General features: G+C 46.6%; 1 protein-coding gene across 1 annotated transcript in view; it reads right to left on the bottom strand.

Annotated features, from left to right (window-relative positions):
• The window catches only part of PCGF3 (polycomb group ring finger 3), a 396460-nt gene that overhangs the window by 6165 nt on the left and 364361 nt on the right, over positions 1-25934 (bottom strand). Inside the window, exons 10-11 of the mRNA XM_068155307.1 lie at positions 16042-16179; positions 2262-2342 (exon numbers count right to left, since the gene is read on the bottom strand). Of these exons, the coding sequence (XP_068011408.1) occupies positions 2262-2342; positions 16042-16179 (219 nt within the window). The remainder of the gene's footprint in view (positions 1-2261; positions 2343-16041; positions 16180-25934) is intronic.

Below are 25934 nucleotides of genomic sequence, written 5' to 3'. Positions count from 1 at the left end.
CAGGCAGAAAGGGACCTGGGGGTACTGGTTGACTGTAGGCTGAACATGAGCCTGCAGTGTGTCCAGGTGGCCAAGAGGGCCAACAGCATCTTGGCCTGTATCAGGAACAGTGTAGCCAGCAGGAGCAGGGATGTCATTCTGCCCCTGTACACTGCACTGGTTAGGCCACACCTGGAGTCCTGTGTCCAGTTCTGGGCTCCTCAGTTTAGGAAACATGTTGAGTTACTGGAACATGTCCAGAGAAGGGCAACAAAGCTGGTGAGGGGTCTGTAGCACAAGCCCTATGAGGAGAGGCTGAGGGAGCTCGGGTTGCTTAGCCTGGGGAAGAGGAGGCTCAGGGGAGACCTTATTGCTGTCTAAAACTACCTTAAGGGAGGTTGTAGACAGGTGGGGGTTGGTCTCTTCTCCCAGGCTACCCGACCCAGAACAATAGGACACAGTCTCAAGCTGCACCAGGGGAGGTTTAGGCTGGATGTTAGGAAGTAGTACTTCACAGAAAGAGTGATTTGTCATTGGAATGTGCTGCCCAGGGAGGTGGTGGAGTCACCATCACTGGAAGTGTTTAAACTAAGACTGGATGAGGCACTTAGTGCCGTTGTTTAGTTGATCAGATGGTGTTGCGTTAGACTTGATGATCTCAAAGGTCTTTTCCAACTTGGTTAATTCTGTGATTGTGTAAATACTTGTTTACTGTAAGGGTGACTGAGCACTGGATCAGGCTGCCTAGATATGTTGTGGAGTCTACATCTGTGAAGATATTAAAAACTTGACTGGATGTTGTCCTGGGCAACCTCATCTAGTTAAACCCAGCTTTCAGTAGGGGATTTGGACTAAACAATCCTCTGTTGGGTTCTGTACTGGAACCAGTGCTGTTCAATATCTTCATCAGTGATATAGACAGCAAGATTGAATGCACCCTCACCAAGTTTGGTAATGATACCAAGATAAGTGCTGTGTTTGACATGACTGAGGGATGGGATGCCATCCAGAGGGACCTAGACAGGCTAGAGAAGTGGGCTCAGAACCTCATGAGGCTCTACAAGGCAAAGTGCAAGGTCCTGAACCTGGGTTGGGGCAATCCTTGTTATCAGTACAGGCTGGGGGATGAGACTGAGAGCAGCAGGAAAAGAGTCAGGGGTACTGGTGGATGAAAAGCTGGACATGAGCCAACAACATGCACTTGCAGCCCAGAAGGCAAATCATAACCTAGGCTGCATGAAAAGAAGAGTGGCCAGCAGCTCAAGAGACGTGATTCTGCCACTCTGCTTTGGTGAGACCTCACCTGGAGTACTGTGTCCAGCTCTGGTGTTCTCAACACAAAGACAGGCTGAGACAGCTAGAGTTGTTCAGCCTGGAGAAGAGAAGGCAATGGGGAGACCTTATAGTGACATTTCAATATCTGAAGGGGACCTACAAGAAAGCAGGGAGGGACTGTTTAGAAGGGCATGTAGTGATAGGATGAGGGGCAATGGTTTTAACCTAGAGCAGGGTAGTCCATTATGAACACTAACCCATCTTCAAAGTTATCACTCGCAAACTCCACATATTCATACTCTGGATGTAACTTAATTTCTAGATATTCAACTTAACATTTCATGGTACTTAAAACCATTTTATTTGTGTGGCCATAAATAACCAGTGATATTTTATGCTAAGTATGAATGCCCCATTAATTTACTATTCAGCTCAAGGTTTTGTTGTGTGGGATTTTGGTTTGGTTAAAGACACTAACATCAGTAACCCAAAGACTCATTCAGCTGCTTTCTCCAGCATTATTTATGCCAACTAAATATTGTTACAAGTCTCTCGAACTGGAGAGTGAAGTTAATTAATACATGTTCTTTAATGGGTATATTCAGCCTCTGTTTTCCAAACTACAGAATAAAATGCATCAAATGTTTGTCTCTTCTGCACTGTAACCAGTTTCACAATTTACACAGAATAAGATTAGTTGCATCTGACTCACATGTCTGAGAAAACCATTCCTCTCAATGGCTTCAGCCTCCTTTATTTTATACATTTTTATTGCTATCAAATTGACATCTGCCATTAACACATTTCCTCCCATTTTCCCCTTCTGAATTAAGAAAATTATTTATATTTTAAAACAGCTTATTAGACATTTGAAAATATGTATTTTAACCATTTTTAAGTTATTGCAGTATAGGCCTGCATGATGTATGCTTATGAACTTTGTTCTTTAGTCAGCTAGTAATTTACATGAAACACAAAAGTTTTGATGAAAAGCAGTTGTATCATACCTTAAATCTCCATCTAGTAACAACTACAAACTTGAGTGTGTGGTCCTTGCCAAGAATCTCTTCATTGCATAATATATCCAGCTGATGTAAAAAGAAGAAATAATTAATTCACTGAGACACAGAACATGGTTTTCAAACAATGCATTTCAGATAAGGCCCAATAAAGAGATCACAGAATCACAGAAACATTCGGGCTGGGAAAGACTCTCAGGATCACCAAGTCCAAATGACAACCCTACTCTACAAAATTCACATCTAAACCATATCCCCGAGTACTACATCCAAATTACCTTTAAACACATCCAGGGGTGGTGATTCAACCACCTCCCTGGGCAGAACATTCCAATGACTGACCACTCTTTCCGTGAAAAAATTTTTCATAATGTTCAGTCCAAACCTACCCAGTCACAGCTTGAGCCCATTCCCTCTTGTTCTATCACTAATTACCTGTGAGGAGAGACCAGCACCAACCTCTCCACAATGTCCTTTCAGGTAGTTGTAGACAGCGATGGGGTCTCCCCTCAGCCTCCTCTTTTTCAAACTAAACAGCCCCAGCTCCTTCAGTCACTCTTCATAAGATTTATTCTCCAGGCCCTTCACCAGCTTTGTTGCCTTGTTCTGCACTTGCTCCAGCACCTCAACATCTCTCCTGTATTGAGCTATTACTGAAGATGACCTTTTCACCTACTGGAATTCTGAACTAGTGGATTTCAAAAGGAAGTGTTGTTGTCACATTTCTGTATCTCTTAAGACAGAAAATCCCCCAAAATTGATCATATAACAGTTGAATTTTATATTTAAACCAAAGGTACAATTTATACATCAGATATCTCCCCAGCTTATCAAACATAAAACCAATAATATACTTGTAAACGATGACACTCAGAGCAGAATATATCAAATGCCACAGAATCCAAAATAGCTTCATATTTGCTTTCCCTAATCTGAGCAGAAATAAATTAAGCAATCTTGCCCCACATCTGGAAGCCAATTATTTTGTGTAATGTGATGGTTTGGCCCACCAGCATTAACAAAAACTCGGCTCAACTCAGTCGGGGAAAAGCAAATGCAAGCTATACCTACAAGCAAAACTACACTCTACAATGGAATGCAATTAATATGTACAAATATACAGTATTTACAATATTATACAGGTATTTACAGGGAGAAATCAGCACAGAGACCCCCCTGGATGGGGAAAACTGCCCCACTTCCCCCCTAACCTTCCCTCCCTCCTTTCCTTTGTTTAATTAGAAGAAAAAAGGAAGAAATGTTAGAGAGCTCAGTTAGTGTGCTTATCTCAATGTTAGGCTGATAAGGTCCTCCAGCTGAGCACAGCAGAAAGCAGCATGCCAGCAAGGAAGAAAAAGTGAATGAATATGGGAAACAAGACTTCTAAGGGTCCCCTTTCACACATCTGGCCAATGAAATTCATTTAGAATAATCTTTTGTTTTGCTTTTTACACCCCACTGTGGATTTGTTTATATGTCTCCACTCTTCTACTCAAAAATCTGCAGCTAACTTTTAAAGGCATAGCCTAAAACAGTCACAAGTACCTCAACATCCCTCTCGTATTGAGGTGCCCAAAACTGAACACAATACTCGAGGTGTGGCCTCACCAGTGCTGAGTACAAGGGGACAATCACATCCCTACTCCTGCTAGACACTGTATTTCATAGTATCAGTCAGGGTTGGAAGGGACCACAAGGATCATCTAGTTCCAACCCCCCTGCCATGGGCAGGGACACCCTACACTAGACCAGGCTGGACAGAGCCTCATCCAGCCTGGTCTTAAACACCTCCAGGGACGGGGCCTCAACCACCTCCCTGGACAACCCATTCCAGGGCTTCACCACTCTCATGGTGAAGAACCTCCTCCTCACATCCAGCCTGAATCTCTCCATCTCCAGCTTCATTCCATTCCCCCTAGTCCTATCACTACCTGAGATCCTGAGAAGTCCCTCCCCAGCCTTCCTGTAGGCCCCCTTCAGATACTGGAAGGCCACAACTAGGTCACCTCGGAGCCTTCTCTTCTGCAGACTGAACAGCCCCAACTCCTTCAGTCTGTCCTCATAGGAGAGGCACTCCAGCCCTCTGATCATCCTTGTGGCCCTTCTCTGGACACGTTCCAGCACCTCCATATTCCTCTTGTAATAGGGGCTCCAGAACTGGACACAGTACTCCAGGTGGGTTCTCACCAGAGCTGAGTAGAGGGGGAGAATCACCTCCCTTGACCTGCTGGCCACACTTCTCCTAATACAAGCCAGAATGCCATTGGCTTTCTTGGCCACCTGGGCACACTGCTTGCTCATATTCGGCTGCTTGTCAATTAGAACCCCAGGGCCCTTTCTGCTCGACAGCTTTCCAGCCACCCTTCCCCAAGCCTGTAGCAGAAGAAAAAGCCAGACTTACTTGTAAGCAAGCCTGAGACAATTGTGGGGCAATGTTTCAGCTCCACTGCTATCTCAGGTGAGGTAGATAACAATGAGTTGTGTGTTGGAGAAGATGCCAGGGCTAGCAACGAGTACAAGCTGAGGGGCGGCACACCAGGGTGGGAGGCTAATAAGAGCCTTCAACCCGTCATCTTGCAGCATGCTGGGGACACCCAAGAACTCTCAAAGTCTTACGGTGATGTAACATGGGGATCAAGTAATAAGGAATCAGCACGCACAGAGGTCACAGCTAGGTTAGTGGCCGTGGAAGTGGCTGAGAATGGTCAGACTGCAAGAGTGAAAGCCAATACATTAACTCCCTCCCTGAAATGTTTATATACCAATGAAGGGAGCATGGAGAATATGCAGGAGGAGCTGGAGATCTGCATTAGGCTGAATGACTATGATATAATTGCCATCACTGAAACATGGTGGAACAGCTCCCATGACTGGAATGTTGTCATGGATGGCTATGTACTGTTCAAGAAGGATAGACCAGCAAGACGAGGTGGGGGAGTTGATCTTTGTGTGTGAGAGTTCTGTCCAAGGGGGGAGGCAGAACAGGTTGAAAGCTTGTGGGTAAGAATTAAGGGATGTGGGAAAGAAGGTGAAATTGTTGTAGGTGCCTACTATAGACCACCAAACCAAGAGGAAGATGTTGATGAGGTCTTCTACAGTCAACTGGAGGTAGCCTCTAGAGCAAATTTCTTGGTACTCATGGGAGACTTCAATCACCCTGATATTTTCTGGGAAGCTCACATAGCCAGGCACAATCAGTCCAAAAGGCTCTTGCAGTGTATCAATGAATAGAATAGAATAGAATAGAATAGAATAGAATAGAATAGAATAGAATAGAATAGAATAGAATGGGCCAAGTTGGAAGAGACCTTCAAGATCATCGCGTCCAACCTATTATCCAACACCACCTAATCAACTAAACCATGCAACCAAGCACCCTATCAAGTCTTCTCCTGAACACCTCCAATGATGGTGATTCCACCACCTCCCTGTGCAGCCCATTCCAATGGGCAATCACTCTCTCTGTGTAGAACTTCCTCCTAACCTCCAGCCTAAACCTCCCCTGGTGCATCTTGAGACTGTGTCCTCTTGTTCTGGTGCTGGTTGCCTTCTTGGTGCAGGTAGTGGAGGAAGCAACAAGGAGAGGTGTGCTGCTGGACCTTGTATTAAGTAATAAAGAAGGACTGGTTGGGGACATTAAGGTCAGGAACAGCCTTGGGGACAGTGATCATGACACGGTGGTTTTCAGTATTATACAGGGTAGAAGCAGACCAACAAGTAGAATTACAACCCTGGACTTCTGCAGAGATAATTTGTACTCTTCAGAGACAGACTTGCAGAAATCCCATGGGCTAAGACCCTGGAGGGTAAAGGAACCCAAGAAAGTTGGTTAATTTTTTGTGACCGGTTGAGGCTGTCCCCTTAAGAAAGGGAATATGGTGGTCGGAAGTTGGTAAACGAAAAGAAGGATCTAAAGTAATTTCACTGGTAGATTGGGAGGAAGCACCTTCTGAACTGGGAGTGCAGGAGGGTATCCTGGGCATTCCAGCACTTTTATCTTCAGTCTTTCTTCCGCTCATCCTTAGGGCAGCAGCTCTCTGTTCTGGGCTTTCGGCCAAGGCTTGACCTTGAAAACTGATAAACTGCAAGGCCTGTATTAACTGCTTTCCAATTAACACATAACTGCTTCTAACGTTTTTCTCTTTCTCTCTCTTTCTAACGCGCTCTGGGGAAAGGGGGAGAGAGGGGGGAGCGGAGGTGGGGAACCCCCTCAGCAGAGGGGGGAACTCTCATTTCTGTGCTACTTTATTGTATATCTTTGTATATATTGTAAATATTGTAAATTTGTATATATTTCCCTGCGTTCCCCTGCTTTGTAAATATACAGCTCCACTGCTTTGCTAATTCAGCTGTGAGGTTTTTTTTTCCTTTCCCTTCAATTTTTCCTTCCCTTTACTTTACAGGGGGGAGGGAGGAGGCTTTTTGGCCTTACCCTTCCAACCCTACGACATATTTGAAGACCACTTCCACCAAGCCCACGCTAGGTGTGTTCCCTTGAGTAGAATATCAGGTAGACGTGCTAGGAGACCTGCATGACTGAGCAAGGAGCTCCTGAAGGAAATAGGGAAGAAAGAAGCTTACAATTCGTGGAAGAAGGGATTTGTCACTTGGGAGAACTATAGAGATGTTGTCAGAGCATGTAGGAAGGCAACAAGGAAGGCCAAAGCCCTCTTGGAACTGAAACTGGCAAAGGAAGTAAAACAGAACAAGAAGGGCTTCTTCAAATATATCAGCAGGAAAAGGAAGAATAGGGAAGGTCTGGGACCACTGCTGAATGAGGAGGCAGCCCTGATAACTGGGGATGCAGAGAAGGCAGAGTTGCTGAATGCCTTTTTTGCTTCAGTCTTTACACCTAAGACTGAACTCCCCTATGTACTCCAAACCCTGGGTGAAGGAGAGGAAGCCTGGAGGAGGGAATGCTCCCCACTGGTCAATGAAGACTGGGTTAAGGATCAGTTACACAAATTGAACGGTCACAAGTGCACAGGCCCTGATGAGATGCACCCAAGAGTGCTGAGAGAGCTGGCTGATGTTGTCATTCTGCCACTCTCCATCATTTTTGCCAAATCATGGCAGACAGGAGAGGTGCCTGAGGACAGGAGGGTAGCCAATGTCACTGCAGTCTTCAAAAAGGGCAAGAAAGAGGTTCTAGAGAAGTATCGACCAGTCAGCCTCATCTCCATCCCTGGAAAAATGATGGAGCGGCTCCTTCTGGAGGGCATCTCAAGGCACTTGGAAGACAAGGCAGCTATCAGGAGTAGTCAGCATGGATTTACCAAGGGGAAATCATGCTTGACTGACCGTTTGAGGCTGTGCCTTTAAGAAAAGAGACAGTGCTGGGACACTAGGGCTGAATGTTTTGGAATATTAATGAAAACAATCAGATATTCTAAACTAATTTCATTGGTGGATTGGTAGAATGCAGTTTTAAGTTTAGGTGCAGCTGGCATTTTCCTCAGTTCGCTCCTTTCCTTCTCCCTTTCCAGCTCGTCTGCTTCTGGGCTCCCTGCCAGAGTGACCCTGAACAGATAAGGCCGACTAACACTCTGCTTTAATTAATAACTGCTCTTTTTCTCTCTTTCTAACCCTTTTTGGGGAAAAAGGGGAGAGAAGGGAGTACAGGGGGAAAACCCTCCTCCGGAGGAGGGAATTTCGTTCCTGTATTATTTTTTTTTTTTTTACTTTGCTGTATATTTCTATATATATGTTGTAAATACTGTAAATTGTGTACATATCCTGCATTTTCCAAAATTGCTTGTAAAATATAGCATTTTCCCTTTGCTTCTCCGGCTGGCTAGCTGTGGTTTTGTTCTTCCTCTTTGTGGGGGAGAGAAAGGCTAGGCCCTTCTCTCAAACCCACCACATAATCTGATAGCATTCTGTGATGCCATAACTGAATGAGTATATTCAGAGAGACCAGTGGATGTAGACTACCTTGACCTTAGCAAGACCTTTGACACCATCTCCCATGACATCCTAGTGAGCAAGCTCAGGAAGTGTGGGATGGAAGAGCAGACAGTGAGGTAGATTAGGAACTGGTTACAAGATAGTGGTTTCTAGACTTAGAATTGTAAGGGAATGTAGAAGGGAGATGAACTTGGGTAACCAGGTTGGAAGAGACCTTCAAGATCATGGTGTCGAGCCTATCATCCAACACCACCCAACCAACTAAACCATGCAACCAAGCACCCTATCAAGTCTCCTCCTGAACACCTCCAGTGACGGTGACTCCACCACCTCCTCGGGCAGCCCATTCCAATGTGCAATCACTCTCTCTGTGTAAAACTTCCTCCTAACCTCCAGCCTAAACCTCCCCTGGCGCAGCCTGAGACTATGTCCTCTTGTTCTGTTGCTGGCTGCTTGGGAGAAGAGACCAAACTCTGCCTGTCTACAACCCCCCTTCAGGTAGTTGTAGAGAGCAATAAGGTCACCCCTGAGTCTCCTCTTTTCCAGGCTAAGCAACCCCAGATCCCTCAGTCTCTCCTCCTAGGGCTTGTGTTCCAAGCCCCTCACCAACTTTGTTGCCCTTCTTTGGACATGTTCCAGCAAGTCAACATCCTTCCTAAACTGAGGGGCCCAGAACTGGACACAGTACTCAAGGTGTGGCCTAACCAGTGCAGTGTACAGGGGCAGAATGACCTCCCTGCTCCTGCTGGCCACACTGTTCTTGATGCAGGCCAGGATGCCATTGGCCCTCCTGGCCGCTTGGGCACACTGCAGGCTCATGTTCAGCCTACCATCAACCAGCACGCCCAGGTAAACTGAGGTCAGGCTGACAGGCCTATAATTCCCTGGCTCATCCAACTGGCCCTGCTTGTGGATGGGCACCACGTTGGCCAGCTTCCAGTCCTCTGGGACCTCTCCAGTGAGCCAGGACTGCTGAAAAATGATGGAGAGTGGCTTGGCCAGCTCATCTGCCAGCTCTCTCAGCACCCTAGGATGGATCCCATCTGGTCCCATGGACTTGTGGGGATCCAAGCGGCTGAGCAGGTCACCAACTACCCCATTCTGGAACAGAGGAAAACTATGCTGCTCCCTGGCTCCTTCTGCCAGCTCTGCAGGCCAGCTGTCAGGAAGACGTTCTGTCCTTCTAGTAAAAATTGAGGCAAAGAAGGTGTTATGTATCTCTGCCTTTTCCTCATCCTTTGATACAACATTCCCCTCCATGTCCACCAAGGAGTGGAGGTTGTCCTTGCCCTTCCTCTTGCTATTAATATATTTATAGAGGGACTTTTTGTTGTCCTTCATGGCAAAGGCCAGTCTAAACTGAAATGTGCTTTTGCCTCCCTAATTTTATTCCTACAAGACCTAGGAACATCCTTAAACATTTCATGGGTTGCCTCACCTTTCTTCCAAAGATGATACACCCTCTTTTTTTCCCTTTGTTCTTTTAGAAGCTCATTGCCCATCCAGGCTGGCCGTCTGCCCCGGTGGCTCATCTTCCGGCACATTGGCATGGCCTGTTCCTGCACCTTCAAGAGTTCTTCCTTGAAGTAGGTCCAGCTCTCCTGGACCCCTTTGTTTTTAAGGGCTGTTTCCCAAGGAACCTTCTGAGTTAGTTCCTTGAGTAGCCTGAAGTCTGCCCTCCGGAAATCCAGAGTGGCGGTCTTCTTGCTGCCCCTCTTAGATTGACTGAATACTGAAAATTCAATTATTTCATGGTCACTGGCCCCTAAACACCCTCCAACCACTACATCACCCACTAGCCCTTCCCTATTGGTGAAGAGGAGGCCAAGCATAGCCTTACCCCTGGTAGGCTCATGCAGCACCTGGGATAAGAAGCTGTCCTCCATGCACTCTAAGAACCTCCTAGACTGCCTCCTCTGCGGTGTTAAGATCCCAGTAGATATCAGGCAGGTTGAAGTCGCCCATGAGAACAAGGTCAGGTGATGTTGAGACAGCCTTAAGCTGCCTATAGGATGACTCATCAACATCTTCATCCTGGTTGGGTGGTCTATAACAGACTCCAACCAGGATGTCAGCCCTGTTGGCATTCCCTCTAATTTTCACCCACAAGCACTGAACCTGATGGTCCCTGATCTCCAGCTCAATGGCATCTAGTGCCTCCCTGATGTACAGGGCCACCCCTCCACCCCTTCTTCCTTGTCTGTCTCTCCTGAAGAACACTGCTTTCTTTCAGCTTTTCTCTCTCTCACTACAAGGGAGTTTGGGAGGCTTTGGGGGGGAGGGGCAGTGGAGCAGTGCAGTGGTTTGAGCCTTAACTGGGAGTTAAAAGCCCAGATGGGGAAAAGGCTGACAATCTCTTCCCCACTCTCCCCCCTCCTCCCTCCAAAGAGAGAGGGGGGAAAAAAAAGGATAAGGAGCAAATCCACTAAACAACAATCTGGAGTTGGCTTGGAAGTAGAGAGGCGAAGAATTTTTCTTTAAACTATATATATATATAACAATAACAGGAAAGGTTCACAAGGGCAAGGAACAAGAATGGATAGGAGGGGGACAGAAAAGAATAATACAAAACCAGTCTTTCTCTGAGGAGGCGCGGAGGCAGCAGGGAAAAGGATCAGGTCCGGCCATGTGGCTGAGGAGCAGGAGGGCAGCTGCAGTAGCTCTCATCCAGCAGAGGCAGGAGCCAAAAAGGAGATCCAACAGCTATGATGTCCTGCTTTTTATACCCTAGCTGGGCAGGGAGAGGGGAGTAGAACAGACTCAGCTTTCCCAGGGGAAACGCCCTGCAGGGAGGGTAAAGTACCCGCAAGCCCTCCACCCTGCTTTGTTTTTTCGTTTTCAGAAAAGGGCGTTAACCCACCACAAGCAGCTTCCCTGTTCGTTTTGACATGGGGGGATTGTGCTATTTTCTGATTGTAAATACCTCTATAATATTGTAAATACTGTATATTTTGTACATATTCATTGTATTCCATTGTAGACTGTAGTTTTGCTTGTAAATACAGCTTCCATTTGCTTCCAGTTGAGGTGGTCATGCTTAGTTAATGTGAATAGGAAATTTTAACCCACCACATGCAGAGTCCTGCATCAGGGGAGGAATAATAAACTGCACCAGTGCAGGTTAGGAGGTGATCTGCTGGAGAGCAGCCCCGTGGAGAGGGACCTGGGAGTCCTGGTGAATAACAAGTTATCCATGGGACAGCAATGTGCTCTGGTGACCAAGAAGGCCAATGGGATCCTGGGACGTATTAAGAAGAGTGTGTCCAGCAGATCAAGGCAGGTTCTCCTCCCCCTCTACTCCGTCCTGGTGAGACCTCATCTTGAGTACTTCATTCAGTTTTGGGCTCCCCAGTTTAAGAGGGACAGGGATCTGCTGGAGAGGGTCTAGTGGATGTGTTCCTCACACTCTCACTTGCTCCCTGTGATAGAACAAGGAGCAATGGATGTAAGCTGCAGCATAGGAGGTTCCTCCTCAACACAAGGGGGAACTTCTTTACTGTGAGGGTCACAGAGCACTGGAACAGGCTCCCTAAAGATGTTGTGGAGTCTCCTTCTCTGGAGACTTTCAAGGCCCATCTGGATGTGTTCCTCTGTGACCTGAGCTAGATTGTGTGGTCCTGCTCTGGCAGAGGGGTTGGACCCGATGATCTCTTTGGGTCCCTTCCAACCCCTGACATCCTGTGATCCTGTGATTGCTTGAGGTTGTTGTGACCCAAGTGCAGGACCTAGCATTTGGCCTTGTTGAAACTCATCCCATTAATGTTGGCCCATCGATCCAATCTATCCAAGTCCCTCTGTAGAGTCTCCCTACCCTCATGAAGATCAACACTCCCAAAGATACAGAGCTTTGTGCTCTGATATGTTATGAAAATTGTTTACACAGTACCCAGCAACTAACTTTCTGCTTTGAAAATGCATTTTTAAAAGGCTATCCCCTGCTTATACATGTTCAGGGTGGGTGGTTTAAGATATTTTATTGTTTTTACTTTTCTGTGTCAGCTTTGAAAGATCTTAATATTGAAAACAGCAAGGGTATGGACTTGTAAGCAAATGTGCGATCATGTGACCAGCCATCAGTTGAATTGCAATAAATGATCATGCATGTGATCTTAGCCTATTTGACTGCAAGGTGACATGTACTGAAAGGGTAAGTCACCATAAAAATGGCATATGCTAATGGTACAAAGCTGACAAAGCTAAGAATGTGCATGCAACCTACTAACATGGCTTAGCTGACAGGCAATAACTCAAACCAGGATTTTTCTATAGTATTCAACCAAGGTTTCACTTTCTTAGAATCTTCCTCCTCAAAACATACTTTTCTCTGGACATACCAATACACTGTTTCCACAAAAATGGCATGTGCCCTTAGGGAGGGAAGATTCCTGAAACAAGTATTGTTGAATAAACATTCTTCCATTTCAATAGCAGCCAAGTAGGTTGTAAAACTAGACATTGCTGTGGTGTAATAGCGAGTTTAAACACAAAAGCAAAAAGTGTAATTAGTAAGAAAGCAATCCAGTTTTCTGAAAGGTGTTATGAGACTTAGCACAGATGCTAGATGAGCCAGCCATGGGTGACATACAGCTGGATCTACTACTCACCAAAAAGGAAGAACTTTCTGGGGATATGATAATCAATGTCAGCCTTGGTTGTAGCAACCATGAAACAATGACATTCCAGATCCTGAAGGGAGTGAGGAAATCAAATAGCAGAGTAGAGCAGAAATTTGCTTTTTCAGGAAGCTGGTAAGTGGGATCCCATGACAGGCAGCTCTGAAGGGCAAAGGAGCTCAAGAGATGACAAGTCTTTATGGACAATGTTCTTCAAGCACAAGAACAGTCCATCCCAATACTCAGAAAAATGAGTAGATGTATCAGGAGATGAGCTTGGCTAAAGAGGGAGCTGAAGCTAAAAAGGACATATACAAAAGGTGGAAGTGAGGACAGGATACAAAGAAGTTATACAGAAACATTGCCTGGGTATACAGGGGTTTCAACTGGAGTTGAAACTGTCAAGGGACATCAAGGGCAACAAGAATAACTTCTGCTACATTATCAATAAAAGAATAACCAAGGAAAATGTGAGCCCACTGCTGCATGGGATGAACAATTGTGACAATGTCTGCAGATAAGGTTTAGTTATTCTGTGCTGCCTTTGCCTTAGTTTTCACCAAGATCTCCTAGGCCTTTTTGTGCCTACAGACAAGATTCAAGGAGGAGATGAACTGCCAGTAGCAGAAGAAGATTGATGTGCTTCCCCTATGTCAAATAGAGCCAGTTTCAGCCAGCTACAAGATGGATCCACCACTGGCCTAAGCCAAGCCAATCAGCAATGGTGATAATATAGTTAAGAAGGGGAAAACCAGATAGAGACGGGTGACAAGTGGTGTCCCTCAGGGGTCTGTATTGGGACCAGTGCTGTTCAATATCTTCATCAATTATATAGACAGCAAGACTGAGTGCACCCTCAGCAAGTTTGATGATGATATCAAGCTGAGTGGTGTGGTTGACAACTGAGAGACGGGATGCCATCCAGAGGGACCTGGGCAGGCTGGAGAGGTGGGCTAAGGAGAATCTCATGAAGTTCAATATGGCAAAGAGCAAGGTCCTGCACTTAGGTCAGGACAACCCTTGATATCATTACAGGCTGAGAGATAATGAAATAGAGAGCAGCTCTGCAGAAAAGGACTTGGGGGTACTGGTGAACGAGAATATGGACATGAGCCAACAATGCGCAATTGCAGCCCAGAAAGCAAATAGCATCCTGGGCTGTATCAAAAGAAGCGTGGCCACCTGTGCAGAGAGAAGCCCACACTGGAGCAGGTTTCCTGGCAGGACTTGTGACCCCATGGATTTGATAGAGGGAAGGGATGCCATCCATAGGGACCTTGACAGGCTTGAGGAATGGGCCCGTGTAAACCTCATGAATTCAACAAGGCCAAGTGCAAGGTCCTGCCCCTGAGTTGGGACAATCCTTGGTATCAGTACAGAATGGGGAATGAATGGAATAAGAGCAGCCCTGCAGAAAAGGACTTGGGGGTACTAGTGGACAAAAAATTGGACATGAGCCAGCAATGCATGCTTGCAGCCCAGAAAGCCAATCATATCCTGGGCTGCATCAAAAGAAGGGTGGCTATCAGGTCAAGGAAGGGCCTTCTCTGAGACCCTACCTGGAGTATTGCATCCATTTCTGGGGCTCCTAGTATGACAAAAACATGGACTTGTTAGAGTGAGTCCAGTGAAGGGCCATGAAAATGATCATTGGACTGGAACACTTCTCCTCTGATGAAAATCTGAGAGTTAGGGTTGTTGAGACTGGAAAAGAGAAGGCTCTGTAGAGACCTTATTGTGGCTTTTCAATATGCAAAGTGGGCTTATAAGAAAGATGGAGAGGGACAAGGAGCAACAGTTTTAAACTGAAAGAGAGTAGGTTTAGAATGAATATAAGGACAAAATTCTTTATGATGACTATGGTGAGGCACTGGAATAGATTGCCCATCATTGGAAGTATACAAGACAAGGTTGGATGATCTTTGAGCAGTCTGATCTAGGTAAAGATGTCCCTGCCTATGGTGGAAGGTTGAACTAGATAATCTTTGAAGGTCCCTTCCAACTTTCCATTTTATGATTCTATTATTCTAAATGATTATTCCTCTTTACTCAGCACTCATTAGAACACATATGGAATGCTGCATCCAGTTTTGGCCCCTATAGAGCAACAAAAATGTTGATAAACTTGAGCAAGTTCAGCAAACAGTCACCAAGATGGTCAGGGTGCTGGAACACAGGCCCTATAAGGAGAGGTTAAGGGAACAGGACCTATTTACCTTGGATAATAGAATGCTTAAAGGGGACCTAATTACAGCCTTCCAATACCTAAGGGAAGCCTATAGAGAAGACAGAGCTAGACTCTTTACTGAGGTACATGGTGGGAGAATGAGAAACAATGGCCATCAATGGAAACAGTAATTTCTTACTGTATATAAGGAGGAAAAAATCTCTACAAAGATAATTAAGCACCAGAACAAATTGCTGGAAAAGATCATCGCATCATCATCCTTGGAAGTTTTCATGATTGGCAATTTGAGAATTAGACTAGATGGCAGGGGACTGTGACTAATACCAACAAAGAGGGAAGAAAGGTGTTTTCATTATGCATTCTAATTTTAGAATCTAAAATGACAGAACTTGCAGAGAATAGAAAAGCCTCTTTCTTCCCTTACCCTCCACTGTGATTTCTTCCCATGAACAGTCCAATTATGTACTTCATGAAGGGAAGGTGTCACCAGCTGATACTACACAAGGCTGAGTTTCACTCAGAGTAGAGAAGTAGAAGAAAGTGTATGTGCTGTTTTCCATTAAATCAGTCTTTAGTGTCCATATGTTATAATCTATTCTTTGCATTGAGTAAAAAATCTCTGCTAGGGCAGCATATCCCTTCATTTAAGGCCATGAAACAAAGCATCTTGCAAGAGTCAGTTTTAACACAGGTGGAAAACACATAACCAAGCCTTTTGGTATGTTTTAAAACTGGTCATGGAACAATACACTGAGCTGCACTGCCAACTCTGATAAAGCCAAGAACCAATAAGAGCTACATCTCCACTGAACTGGAAGGGGAGAAAAAAAGGCAAGATGATCAGCATCCTTAAATTAAAAGGGGGAGAAGTAAATTTGGAGAAAAATCTATTTGTCTGCATTCAGCTCCTCAATTTAAATAGCCATTTTCTTTTTCTTTCCATTAGGAAATCGTGTGTGCTTCAGGTTTTTAACAATGTGGTTGTAAGGAAAGACACTGTTTTGAAAATAATCCGTAAGACTGTAATTTGCAAAATAATTTTTAAATATCAAAATATTACCTCATTAAAAGAGGAAAGGTTAAGTTTTTTAGCAATGAACTTCTTTAGATGCAATACTGTTGCTTGTGCTGAGCAGCGGATCCATTTTCGTTTCAATCCACGTAATTTGCTGCTATTGCATTCCAAGCAGATGCTTACCTTCAGGAAAAAGCAAAAACAGTCAGAGCTAGTTGACAGAATTTTCTGCAGTCCTCTTTATGTATTTTACATGCAGCATTTGTAAGTCTAACAAAAAGGTGAAAATGTAGAATACTAGTATTCTTTAAAGCAAAATGCATGCAATGTCATTTAAAGAAAAAGTAGTCTAGTATTTTGCCAGCTTACTGTTAAGCATCATTCAACTCAAAAGGGAATTGGACAAAAGTTCATGTCAGAACTTTGGGGCTGACTTGTTCCAGAGCTTTATTCTAACCACAGAGGTTACAACTAGTTCAGAAGCAGCCTGGGTTGAGGCCAAAGAAAGATATTTAATATGAAAATCTGTTGGTACCCTGAACTCATTTCCCTCCTCCCCAGGGGTTTCATTGCCTTATCTTGTCTCAGAGGAACCCACAAAACAGTCAGCAACAGACACCCAAAAATGTGGATTTATTGTAACCAAAATTACTTGGCACTCCTTCCAACGCAATTAACTTACAAGTTTGGGTGACTATTGTTGTCTGTTTTGTGGCATAGTGAGCAGAATGTCAATAGAGGAATTACAATAGAGGCCATTTTGGCTCAGTAGCTGATCGGGACCGCTCGTCTGGAACCGCTCCGCTTAAGCTGTGAGTTTCTTGGGGTTTTTCTTTTGCTTTTGCTTTCCTTTCGGGGCTTCGCGGGTCGGGAGGACTGCTAGTAGGGGGAGGAGCCGGCAGGATCGTGCTCACGAGAGCCTGCACGGGTCACGGGAGCCTGACGTCAGCCGCGGCAGTTTTAAAAGCCGCCCAGGCTGTGCGCGCGGCGCCATTTTGGCTCAGTAGCTGTCTAGCAGCTGGGTGACAAAAAAAAAAAAAAAAAAAAAAAAAAAAAAAAAAAAAAAAAAAACAAAAAAACCAAACAGAAAGCCCGAACCTTAAACATTGCATCATGGTCGTCACTCGGACGAAGGGTAAAAAAGCAGCGTCTGCCCAGACAGAGCTGTTTCACCAACATGCTGGAGTCCAGGCTGTCAGCTGCAGAGAGTGCTTCAGCCTGGCACTTGGAATAGAGGGGGAGGGAGAGGACACCTGTGTCCGGTGTGAGCAGGTGAATTTTCTCCTCAGCATGGTGGCAGAGCTGAAGGATGAAGTGGTCGAGCTGAAGGAGGAGGTAGCTAGGCTAAGGACCATAAGGGAAAGCGAAAGGGAGTTAGACTTGCGGGAGAAGGCTCTGCAGATCTCCCCTGCTGAGGGAAGGGTTCCTGGAGGCGGAGAGGGATGGATACGGGTCCCTGCCAGGGGTGGCAAGAGAAATCCACCCCGACCCTCTCCTCCTCCGCTGCCCTTGCATAATAAGTATGAGGCCCTGCAGGCTGAGGGCAGTAAGGATGAGAGGGCTGAGGCTGAAGAGCAGCCATCCAGAGGGGAGCCTAAGGCCAAGCGGACCCCACCAGCTGTAACGGCCAGCTCTGGGGGGAAGCCTAAGCCCAAGCGGTCCCCACCGGCTATAACGACTAGCTCCACAAAGAAAGGGAGAAGGGTTATAGTTGTTGGGGACTCTCTCCTGGGGGGTACTGAGGGACCCATATGTCGTCCCGACCCATCCCACAGGGAGGTCTGCTCCCTACCAGGGGCAGGGGTTAGGGACATTGCGAAGAGATTCCCTGAATTAATCCAGCCCACTGACTATTACCCTCTGATGGTAATACAGGCTGGGAGTGATGAGATTGACAGGAAGGGCACTAGGACAATTAAGAAGGAATTCAGGGCCCTTGGACAATTGATTGATGGGGCAGGAGCTCAAGTGGTGTTCTGCTCAATTCCTTCAGTGTCAGGGGTGTACACTGAGAGGAATGGGAGAACCCACACCATCAACAATTGGCTCAGGGGATGGTGCCAGCGGCAGAACTTTGGGTTCTATGACCACGGGGCAACTTTCACTGCACCTGACCTGCTGGGTCCTGATGGGGTGCATCTATCTAGAAGGGGTAAAAGAGTCCTGGCACTGGAGTTGGCAGGGCTCATTAGGAGGGCTTTAAACTAGGTCTGAAGGGGGTGGGTGAGGCAATCGGTCCCTCTGCAGAGGTAAGAGTAGGGCGCAAGGTAGGGTCAGTTGAGAAGTCAGGAACCCAGCTGCGATGCATGTACACCAATGCACGCAGCCTGGGCAACAAGCAAGAGGAGTTGGAGGTCCTAATCCATCAGGGCAACTATGATGTAGTCGCCATCTCAGAAACTTGGTGGGACAGCACCCACGATTGGAGTGCTACAATGGGGGGTTACAGGCTCTTTAGGAGGGACAGGCGAGGGAGAAGAGGAGGAGGGGTGGCTCTGTATATTAGAGAGTCAATCTCTGCCACACAACTTGTGGTGGAAGATGAGGGAGTTGAGAGCCTGTGGGTCAAAATCAGAGGACAACCTAACAAGTCTGACATCCTGGTTGGAATCTGTTACAGACCACCCAACCAGGATGAGGCGGCTGATGAGTTGTTCTACAAGCAACTGGAGGCTGTCTCAAGATCATCTGATCTTGTCCTTGTTGGTGACTTCAACCTCCCAGATATCTGCTGGGAACTTAATTCAGCAGGGAGGAGGCAGTCCAGAAGATTCCTGGAGCGAATGGAGGACTGCTTCCTGACACAGCTGTTAAGCGAGCCTACCAGGGGACAGGCTCTGCTTGACCTGCTGTTCTGCAATAGGGAAGGGCTGGTGGGAGATGTGATCGTGGGAGGCTGCCTAGGGTGCAGTGACCACAAGATAGTGAAGTTTTCAATATGCAGGGAGATTGGGAGGAGCACCAACAGAACCTCCACCTTGGACTTCCGAAGGGCGAACTTCAGCCTATTTAAAAAACTTGTCTGCAAAGTCCCCTGGGTACCAGCCCTCATGAACCGAGGGGTTCAGGAGGGTTGGACCTACTTCAAACAGGAGCTCTTGAAGGCACAGGAATTGGCGGTTCCCACGTGCCGGAAGGCAAGCCGGCGGGGAAGGCGACCGGCCTGGATGAGCAAGCAGCTCCTGGAGGATTTAAGGGGGAAGAGGAGGCTGTATCACCTTTGGAAGGAGGGGAAGGCTTCTCGAGGTATGTTCAAGGAAGCTGTTAGATTATGTAGGAATAAAATTAGGGAGGCTAAGGCCCAGCTGGAACTGAAGCTGGCCACCTCAGTCAAAGATAATAAAAAGCATTTTTATAAATATATTAACAATAAGAAGAAGGGCAGGAAGAACCTGCACTCCCTGGTGGACCTGGAGGGGAACACAGTTACTGAGGATGAGGATAAAGCTGAGGTCCTGAACACCTTCTTTGCCTCAGTGTTTAACAGCAAGGCAGGAGTTCAGGACGAGTGGTCTCCGGAGCTGGGCGTTGGGGTCGGGGAGCAGAGTAATACCCTGGAAATCCATGAGGAGTTAGTTCGGGACCTGCTGAGCCACTTGGATATCCACAAGTCCATGGGACCAGATGGGATCCATCCTAGGGTGCTGAGAGAGCTGGCGGATGTGCTAGCTAGGCCACTCTCCATCATTTTCCTCCAGTCCTGGCTCACCGCTGAGGTCCCAGATGACTGGAAACTGGCCAACGTGGTCCCCATCCACAAGAAGGGTCGGATGGAGGAACCTGGAAACTACAGGCCGGTCAGCCTGACCTCAGTGCCAGGGAAAGTGATGGAGCAGATTATCCTGGCAGCAATAACTGCGCACCTGAAGGATGGCCAAGGGCTCAGGTCCAGCCAACATGGATTCAGGAAGGGCAGATCCTGCCTCTCCAACCTGATCTCTTTCTATGATCAGGTGACCCGCCTGGTGGATGTGGGGAGGCCTGTGGATGTGGTCTACCTAGACTTCAGCAAGGCCTTTGACACCGTCCCCCACAGCAAACTGCTGACTAAGCTGTCAGCCTGTGGATTGGACCACTACACTCTGTGCTGGGTTAGGAACTGGCTGGAGGGCCGGGCCCAGAGAGTGGTCGTGAACGGTGCCACATCCAGCTGGAGGCCAGTCACCAGTGGTGTCCCCCAGGGATCAGTGCTGGGCCCTGTCCTCTTCAACATATTCGTTGATGATCTGGATGAAGGGGTAGAGTCAGTCATCAGCAAGTTTGCAGATGACACAAAGTTAGGGGCAGATGTTAGTCAATTAGAGGGTAGAAAGGCTCTGCAGAGGGACCTCGACCGACTGGAAAGATGGGCAGAGTCCAATGGGATGGCTTTCAACAAGTCCAAGTGCCGAGTGCTGCACTTTGGCTATGGCAATCCCATGCAGAGTTATAGGCTGGGGTCGGAGTGGCTGGAGAGCTCCCAGACAGAGAGGGACCTGGGTGTGCTGATCGACAGCCACCTGAATATGAGCCAGCAGTGTGCTCAGGTGGCCAGGAGGGCCAATAGCATTCTGGCCTGCATTAGGAATAGTGTGGCCAGCAGGAGCAGGGAGGTCATAGTGCCCCTGTACTCTGCTCTGGTTAGGCCGCACCTTGAGTACTGTGTCCAGTTCTGGGCTCCTCAGTTTAAGAAGGACATTGAGACACTTGAGCGTGTCCAGAGAAGGGCAACAAGGCTGGTGAGAGGCCTTGAACACAAGCCCTATGAGGAGAGGCTGAGGGAGCTGGGATTGTTTAGCCTGGAGAAGAGGAGGCTCAGGGGTGACCTCATTGCCCTCTACAACTACCTGAGGGGTGGTTGTAGCCAGGAGGGAGTTGGCCTCTTCTCCCAGGCAACCAGCACCAGAACAAGAGGACACAGTCTCAAGCTGCGCCAGGGGAGGTTCAGACTCGAGGTGAGGAGGAAGTTCTTCACCGAGCGAGTCATTCGGCATTGGAATGGGTTGCCCAGGGAGGTGGTTGAGTCATCGACCCTGGAGGCGTTCAAGGGGAGATTGGACGTGGCACTTGGTGCCATGGTCTAGTCATGGGGTCTGCGGTGTCAGGTTGGACTCGATGATCCTCGAGGTCCTTTCCAACCTAAGTGATACTGTGATACTGTGATACTCTGGAAGCATAACTGTGCATCTTCTGCCTCAGATATTAAATGGGTGAAGGAGAAGTTATATGACCCTGTAGCAGTTGTGGAAAGGCTTGAACAAAACCCTGTAAGGTTTTAGAATAGCACAGATAAAGGGGATATGTGTGCTGTCTTAAGTGCTTGTTTAGTTCAGACACAGGATTACTCCAAAATGTTAGAGGCTAAAGCATGTTATTTGGAGAGACATCTGCAAAGAGAAAAGGGGCTGACACATATGTTGCTTGAACTTCTGGTAGCACAAATGAAAGTTAACCACAGGTACAGATCCTGAGGATTCAGATGGAAACACATGGGGAGATGGTGATGAAAGTATTTCTTATGAAACAGAGGAATTTAAGGAAAAGGAAGTGTGAACAGAGACGCATACAGGGCCATGTGGCAGGAATCCCCAAACCTCTGTCCATACATCGCCCTGATTGGGATCAGAGCTAAATGAACTCCAGGACAAGTTTTCACACAAGCTGGGTGAGTCTCTTTAACTGGAGGTGATCAGATACTGCTTAGTGATGATGAGGCAACAGAGGTTTGGGGACCCAAAGTGTTTCTGAGCGATGGGCCCGCAAGCAACCTATTGATAACTTCTGAAGTATCTTATTGGGCTGGGGTGTGCACCTCAAAAAAAGGAGAGAACTTGTTATTATCTGGGTGAAAGGTGGGAGTATAAAAAGCTGCTTGTATCCAGACAGTATATGAGAGGGCAGCACAAGGTATGCTGAGCACCTCAGACCACTCATTAAAGGGCTACCAGCTGCTTAAAAAATACGTGTCCAGACTCTTCAAGAAAGGATTCAAAGGGCCATAGACCATAATCAGCAAAACCCCTGGAATCATCTATGCATGTGATGGCCATAACAGAGTAATTGAGGCCTGAAGAGACCGATAATGAGCCTCACTCACTCCCCTTATAACTCTCAGGTCTGGCCAGTCCGTAAACGTGGTGGGCGATGGCATCTGAAAACTGATTATAGAAAATCTGTCCCAAGTATAACCTCAGTGGTAATAACAATACAAGCAACTTCCCACTGGTGGGGGTTTTTATGATTTTCTTAAGGGAGGAGGACAAAGCCAAATTTGTTTCACCTCAGAAGGGACAAAATACAGTTTTCAGTGATTGCTCATCCCTTTTATGATCTGCTCAGGGAAAATAGGGCATGGGATAAGACTCCACAAAATACAGAGAGCCTTAATGTCCTAAAGGATGAGCTTAAGGCTTATCAAAGGCTAGGCCCACTACATCTACAGAATCCATTATTAACATAATGGGGGTTTGCAGAACCTATTGTGGTACATTCCAAAATGGACTGAGGGGACTATTTTCATCCACTTCATTTAAGGAAACCAAACAAAAGTATTCAGAGTGGGAAAAAGGATTCTGATCACTTCTCAGGGCAGTCAAGGAAGCAGAGAGGTTACATACTTTACACAATAGCCCTTTCCCTCTGCTAAATTTGATCTTCAAGGGATCATTCTCCTCCCGAGGGAGTAGCCCAAAAGGCCACAGTGTAGAAATGGTATGCTTACCTAGAAGGAATTGGTCTGGCTAGGAGGAGGGTCTGGCTAAAGTCTCTAAGTTGCGACAGCCTATAAACCCAGATACAGTTTTGTTAGGTCAACCCTATAGACCTTCTCCAATTGAGGAGGCACCTGAACTTACCACACACTCAAATACAGAAGGAATGTGGTTCATGGATGCATTTGCCCATCATGTGTGATCTATGTGGCAATATAAAGCAGCAGCACTGGAAATTGGTACTGGGAAAACAGTTACAGAGGAGGGAGAAGGTAGTGCAGAGATAGGGGATTGTGCACCCTCCTGTTGGCAGCAGAGAATGGCACCACTATTATTATTCCTATGCAACCTTCAAGGGTGACACAGAATGGATATGTCAATGGGAATCAAATCATTGGGAAGTAGGCTACAGAAAAATCTGAAGAGCTGGACACTAGCAACAAAGGGGACCAATCCCTAGCACAGACACATGTGGGCCAAACTGTAATAGTGAAGTTACTCTCCAGTGGCATTGTGCCCATGAACCTGGCAAAACCCAGAGATCTCTATGACTGGGTGCTGGGTGGATAATCTCTCACTTCTAACCCTAAAGTCTGGTTTCTAAACCAAGGCTAGCACGGCGCTTTCTTAAAAGACAATGAAGAAGTTGACTGCCTTGGTGTTTCACTGGCACTGGTACAACCAGGACCTTGGGTGACAATGTGGACTCATCTGAGTGATGAAGTTACCTCATAGGATGGGGATAAGGACAACACTGTCGTAATGTGGAAAAGGCTCATCTTGAAGGGGGGAAAGGGTCCTAGGACAAGAATTATCAGGGTTCATTCACTGAGCTTTAAACTAGATTTGAAGGGAGATGGGATTATATATACAAAACACCTCTGTTAGGTGTGAACAGGTGAATGACCTGAAGGAAGAAGTGATAAGACTATAGACTATAAAGGTGAAACACAAGGTCAGCCATTAGGGTTTGGAAGTAAGCTCACCATGTCTTCAAGAGGACTGAACCCCCGAGGGTAAGACTGCCCAGTTGACAGGGAAGGGACTAGCGGAGTCCGGCAGTCCAAACGTCTGCTACAGCCTTAAGTAGCAGACTAACGAGCTGCACAACCCTGCGTGTCAGCTCGGAAAGCAGGACCAGCGCCTAGCCGCATGCCTGCGTGACCCTGCCGTTGCGGCACCCCTCCCGTGAGCCCCGATGGCCCCCGCGGGCTCCGACGGCTCCGGCCGAGGCAGCACAGACAGCTCCGACGACACAGGCAGCACCGACTGTAGCGGTGGCCCCGGTGGCTCGCACCAGCAGCCCCGCCCCCCCCCCCCCCCCCCCGCCAGCGACACCCCCCCAGCGGTTTCAGCTGCACTACACCCCCCCCCCCGCTTCCCTTTTCTACCAAAGCTCTGCTCTGTTTTAAAGCGACAATACTAATTTCATCATTTCTGATTGTAATGTCTTTCAGAGATTTGTTATTTAGAGTTTTCCTAAGTTTTTCTAATAAGCATAATCAATAGTAAGCATTTGGTATTTACAGGCACTTAGTACATAATAATTGTAGCAAGGTATTACCTACTTAGTAATGAGTTCAAATTATAAGATTTTCTTTTGGTTTGAACCTTCTTAGTTTTGTGCCTAGGCATTTCAAAGGAGCTCCATGTAATATAGTTAAGGTTTGTAGTAAATAGGTATTAATTTTTAAAAGTATTCCTTAGCTAATGTGCAGAAGAATCAAAATTATGAGGAAAAAGCATTTCCCATGAAGTCAAACATCGATCACAATAACTGTTATGATAATCTGGGATCAAAAGCATCAATCAGAAGAATGTACCACAGCACCATGTGAATTAGGACTGAATATTATGGTTGTTTGATTGCTGTGTGATTAGAGAAAATGTTTATATAGACTTATATGTTATCTCACCAGTTTGCTATAATTTTACACACCTAGAGGGAAAATCAAAACTCATTATAACATAACATACATTATCATTTTAGGTTGAAAACAACAGCAAACAAATAAATAAATAAATAAATAAAAGGGGGAAAGAGAGAATACCCCATAGCAAAAAAAAAAAAGTTTTTTTAATAGTATTAATAAGAGATTAGTATTACTAGGATGAGCAAAAACACATTATTCTGTGTAATTTTATATTGGGCAAAGCAATGAAGCTCTTTTGCTTTTGCTGTTTGCCTGCAAGTTTTCTATCTGTGAAGCTAGAGCCTGGCCAGATCTACCTTTACAGATTAAAGAAATCTTGCTACCATTAAACAATTCATGATTTTTGACCATCCTAGAGGAAATAAAGATGCAACATACCCCTAAAGCAGATTGTAAAAGACAGTGCTAAGGATTGCATTTGTGTCTTAATCTCTGTGAGCAATGTGTTCAGGCATAATCAAGCTGTAATGGGTTGGGGCAAACCCCCTCCCCACCACAGGGCAGAAACAACGACTCAGACAAAGGGATTGCAAAAGTGATGGAAAGTTTAAATAGAAAAACAATTTAAAAACAAACACCAATGAAAGCTTTACAGAGAACCATAAGCACCGTGACAAAGAGAGAGATCCCAGAACATACCCAAGAACATCCCATCCCCACCTGGGGGTTTCATAGTTTCATAGTTTCATTCAGGGTTGGAAGGGACCACAAGGATCATCTAGTTCCAACCCCCCTGCCATGGGCAGGGACACCCCACACTAGATCAGGCTGGACAGGGCCTCATCCAGCCTGCTCTTAAACACCCCCAGGGACGGGGCCTCGACCACCTCCCTGGACAACCCATTCCAGGGTTTCACCACTCTCATGGTGAAGAACCTCCTCCTCACATCCAGCCTGAATCTCCCCACCTCCAGCTTCATTCCATTCCCCCTAGTCCTATCATTACCTGATATCCTGAGAAGTCCTTCCCCAGCCTTCCTGTAGGCCCCCTTCAGATACTGGAAGGCCACAATTAGGTCTCCTCGGAGCCTTCTCTTCTGCAGACTGTACAGCCCCAACTCCTTCAGTCTGTCCTCATAGGAGAGGATCCTCCAGCCCTCTGATCATCCTCATGGCCCTTCTCTGGACACGTTCCAGCACCTCCACATCCCTCTTGTAATAGGGGCTCCAGAACTGGACACAGTACTCCAGGTGGGGTCTCACCAGGGCTGAGTAGAGGGGGGGTTTGGGGTACACCCAAACCCCCCCATGGCTCTTTCCTCCCCCCCAACCCAGCCTTGGGCCTGGGCAGGCCCAAGGGAGGCGGCTCACGCCA

Source organism: Melanerpes formicivorus, unplaced genomic scaffold (genome assembly GCF_026170545.1).
Source record: "Melanerpes formicivorus ecotype bairdi unplaced genomic scaffold, bMelFor1.0.p_v2 SCAF_31, whole genome shotgun sequence".
Lineage (NCBI taxonomy): Eukaryota > Metazoa > Chordata > Aves > Piciformes > Picidae > Melanerpes > Melanerpes formicivorus.
The sequence above is the reverse complement of the archived record's forward strand: the minus strand, read 5'-3'. Positions and strand labels throughout refer to the sequence as shown.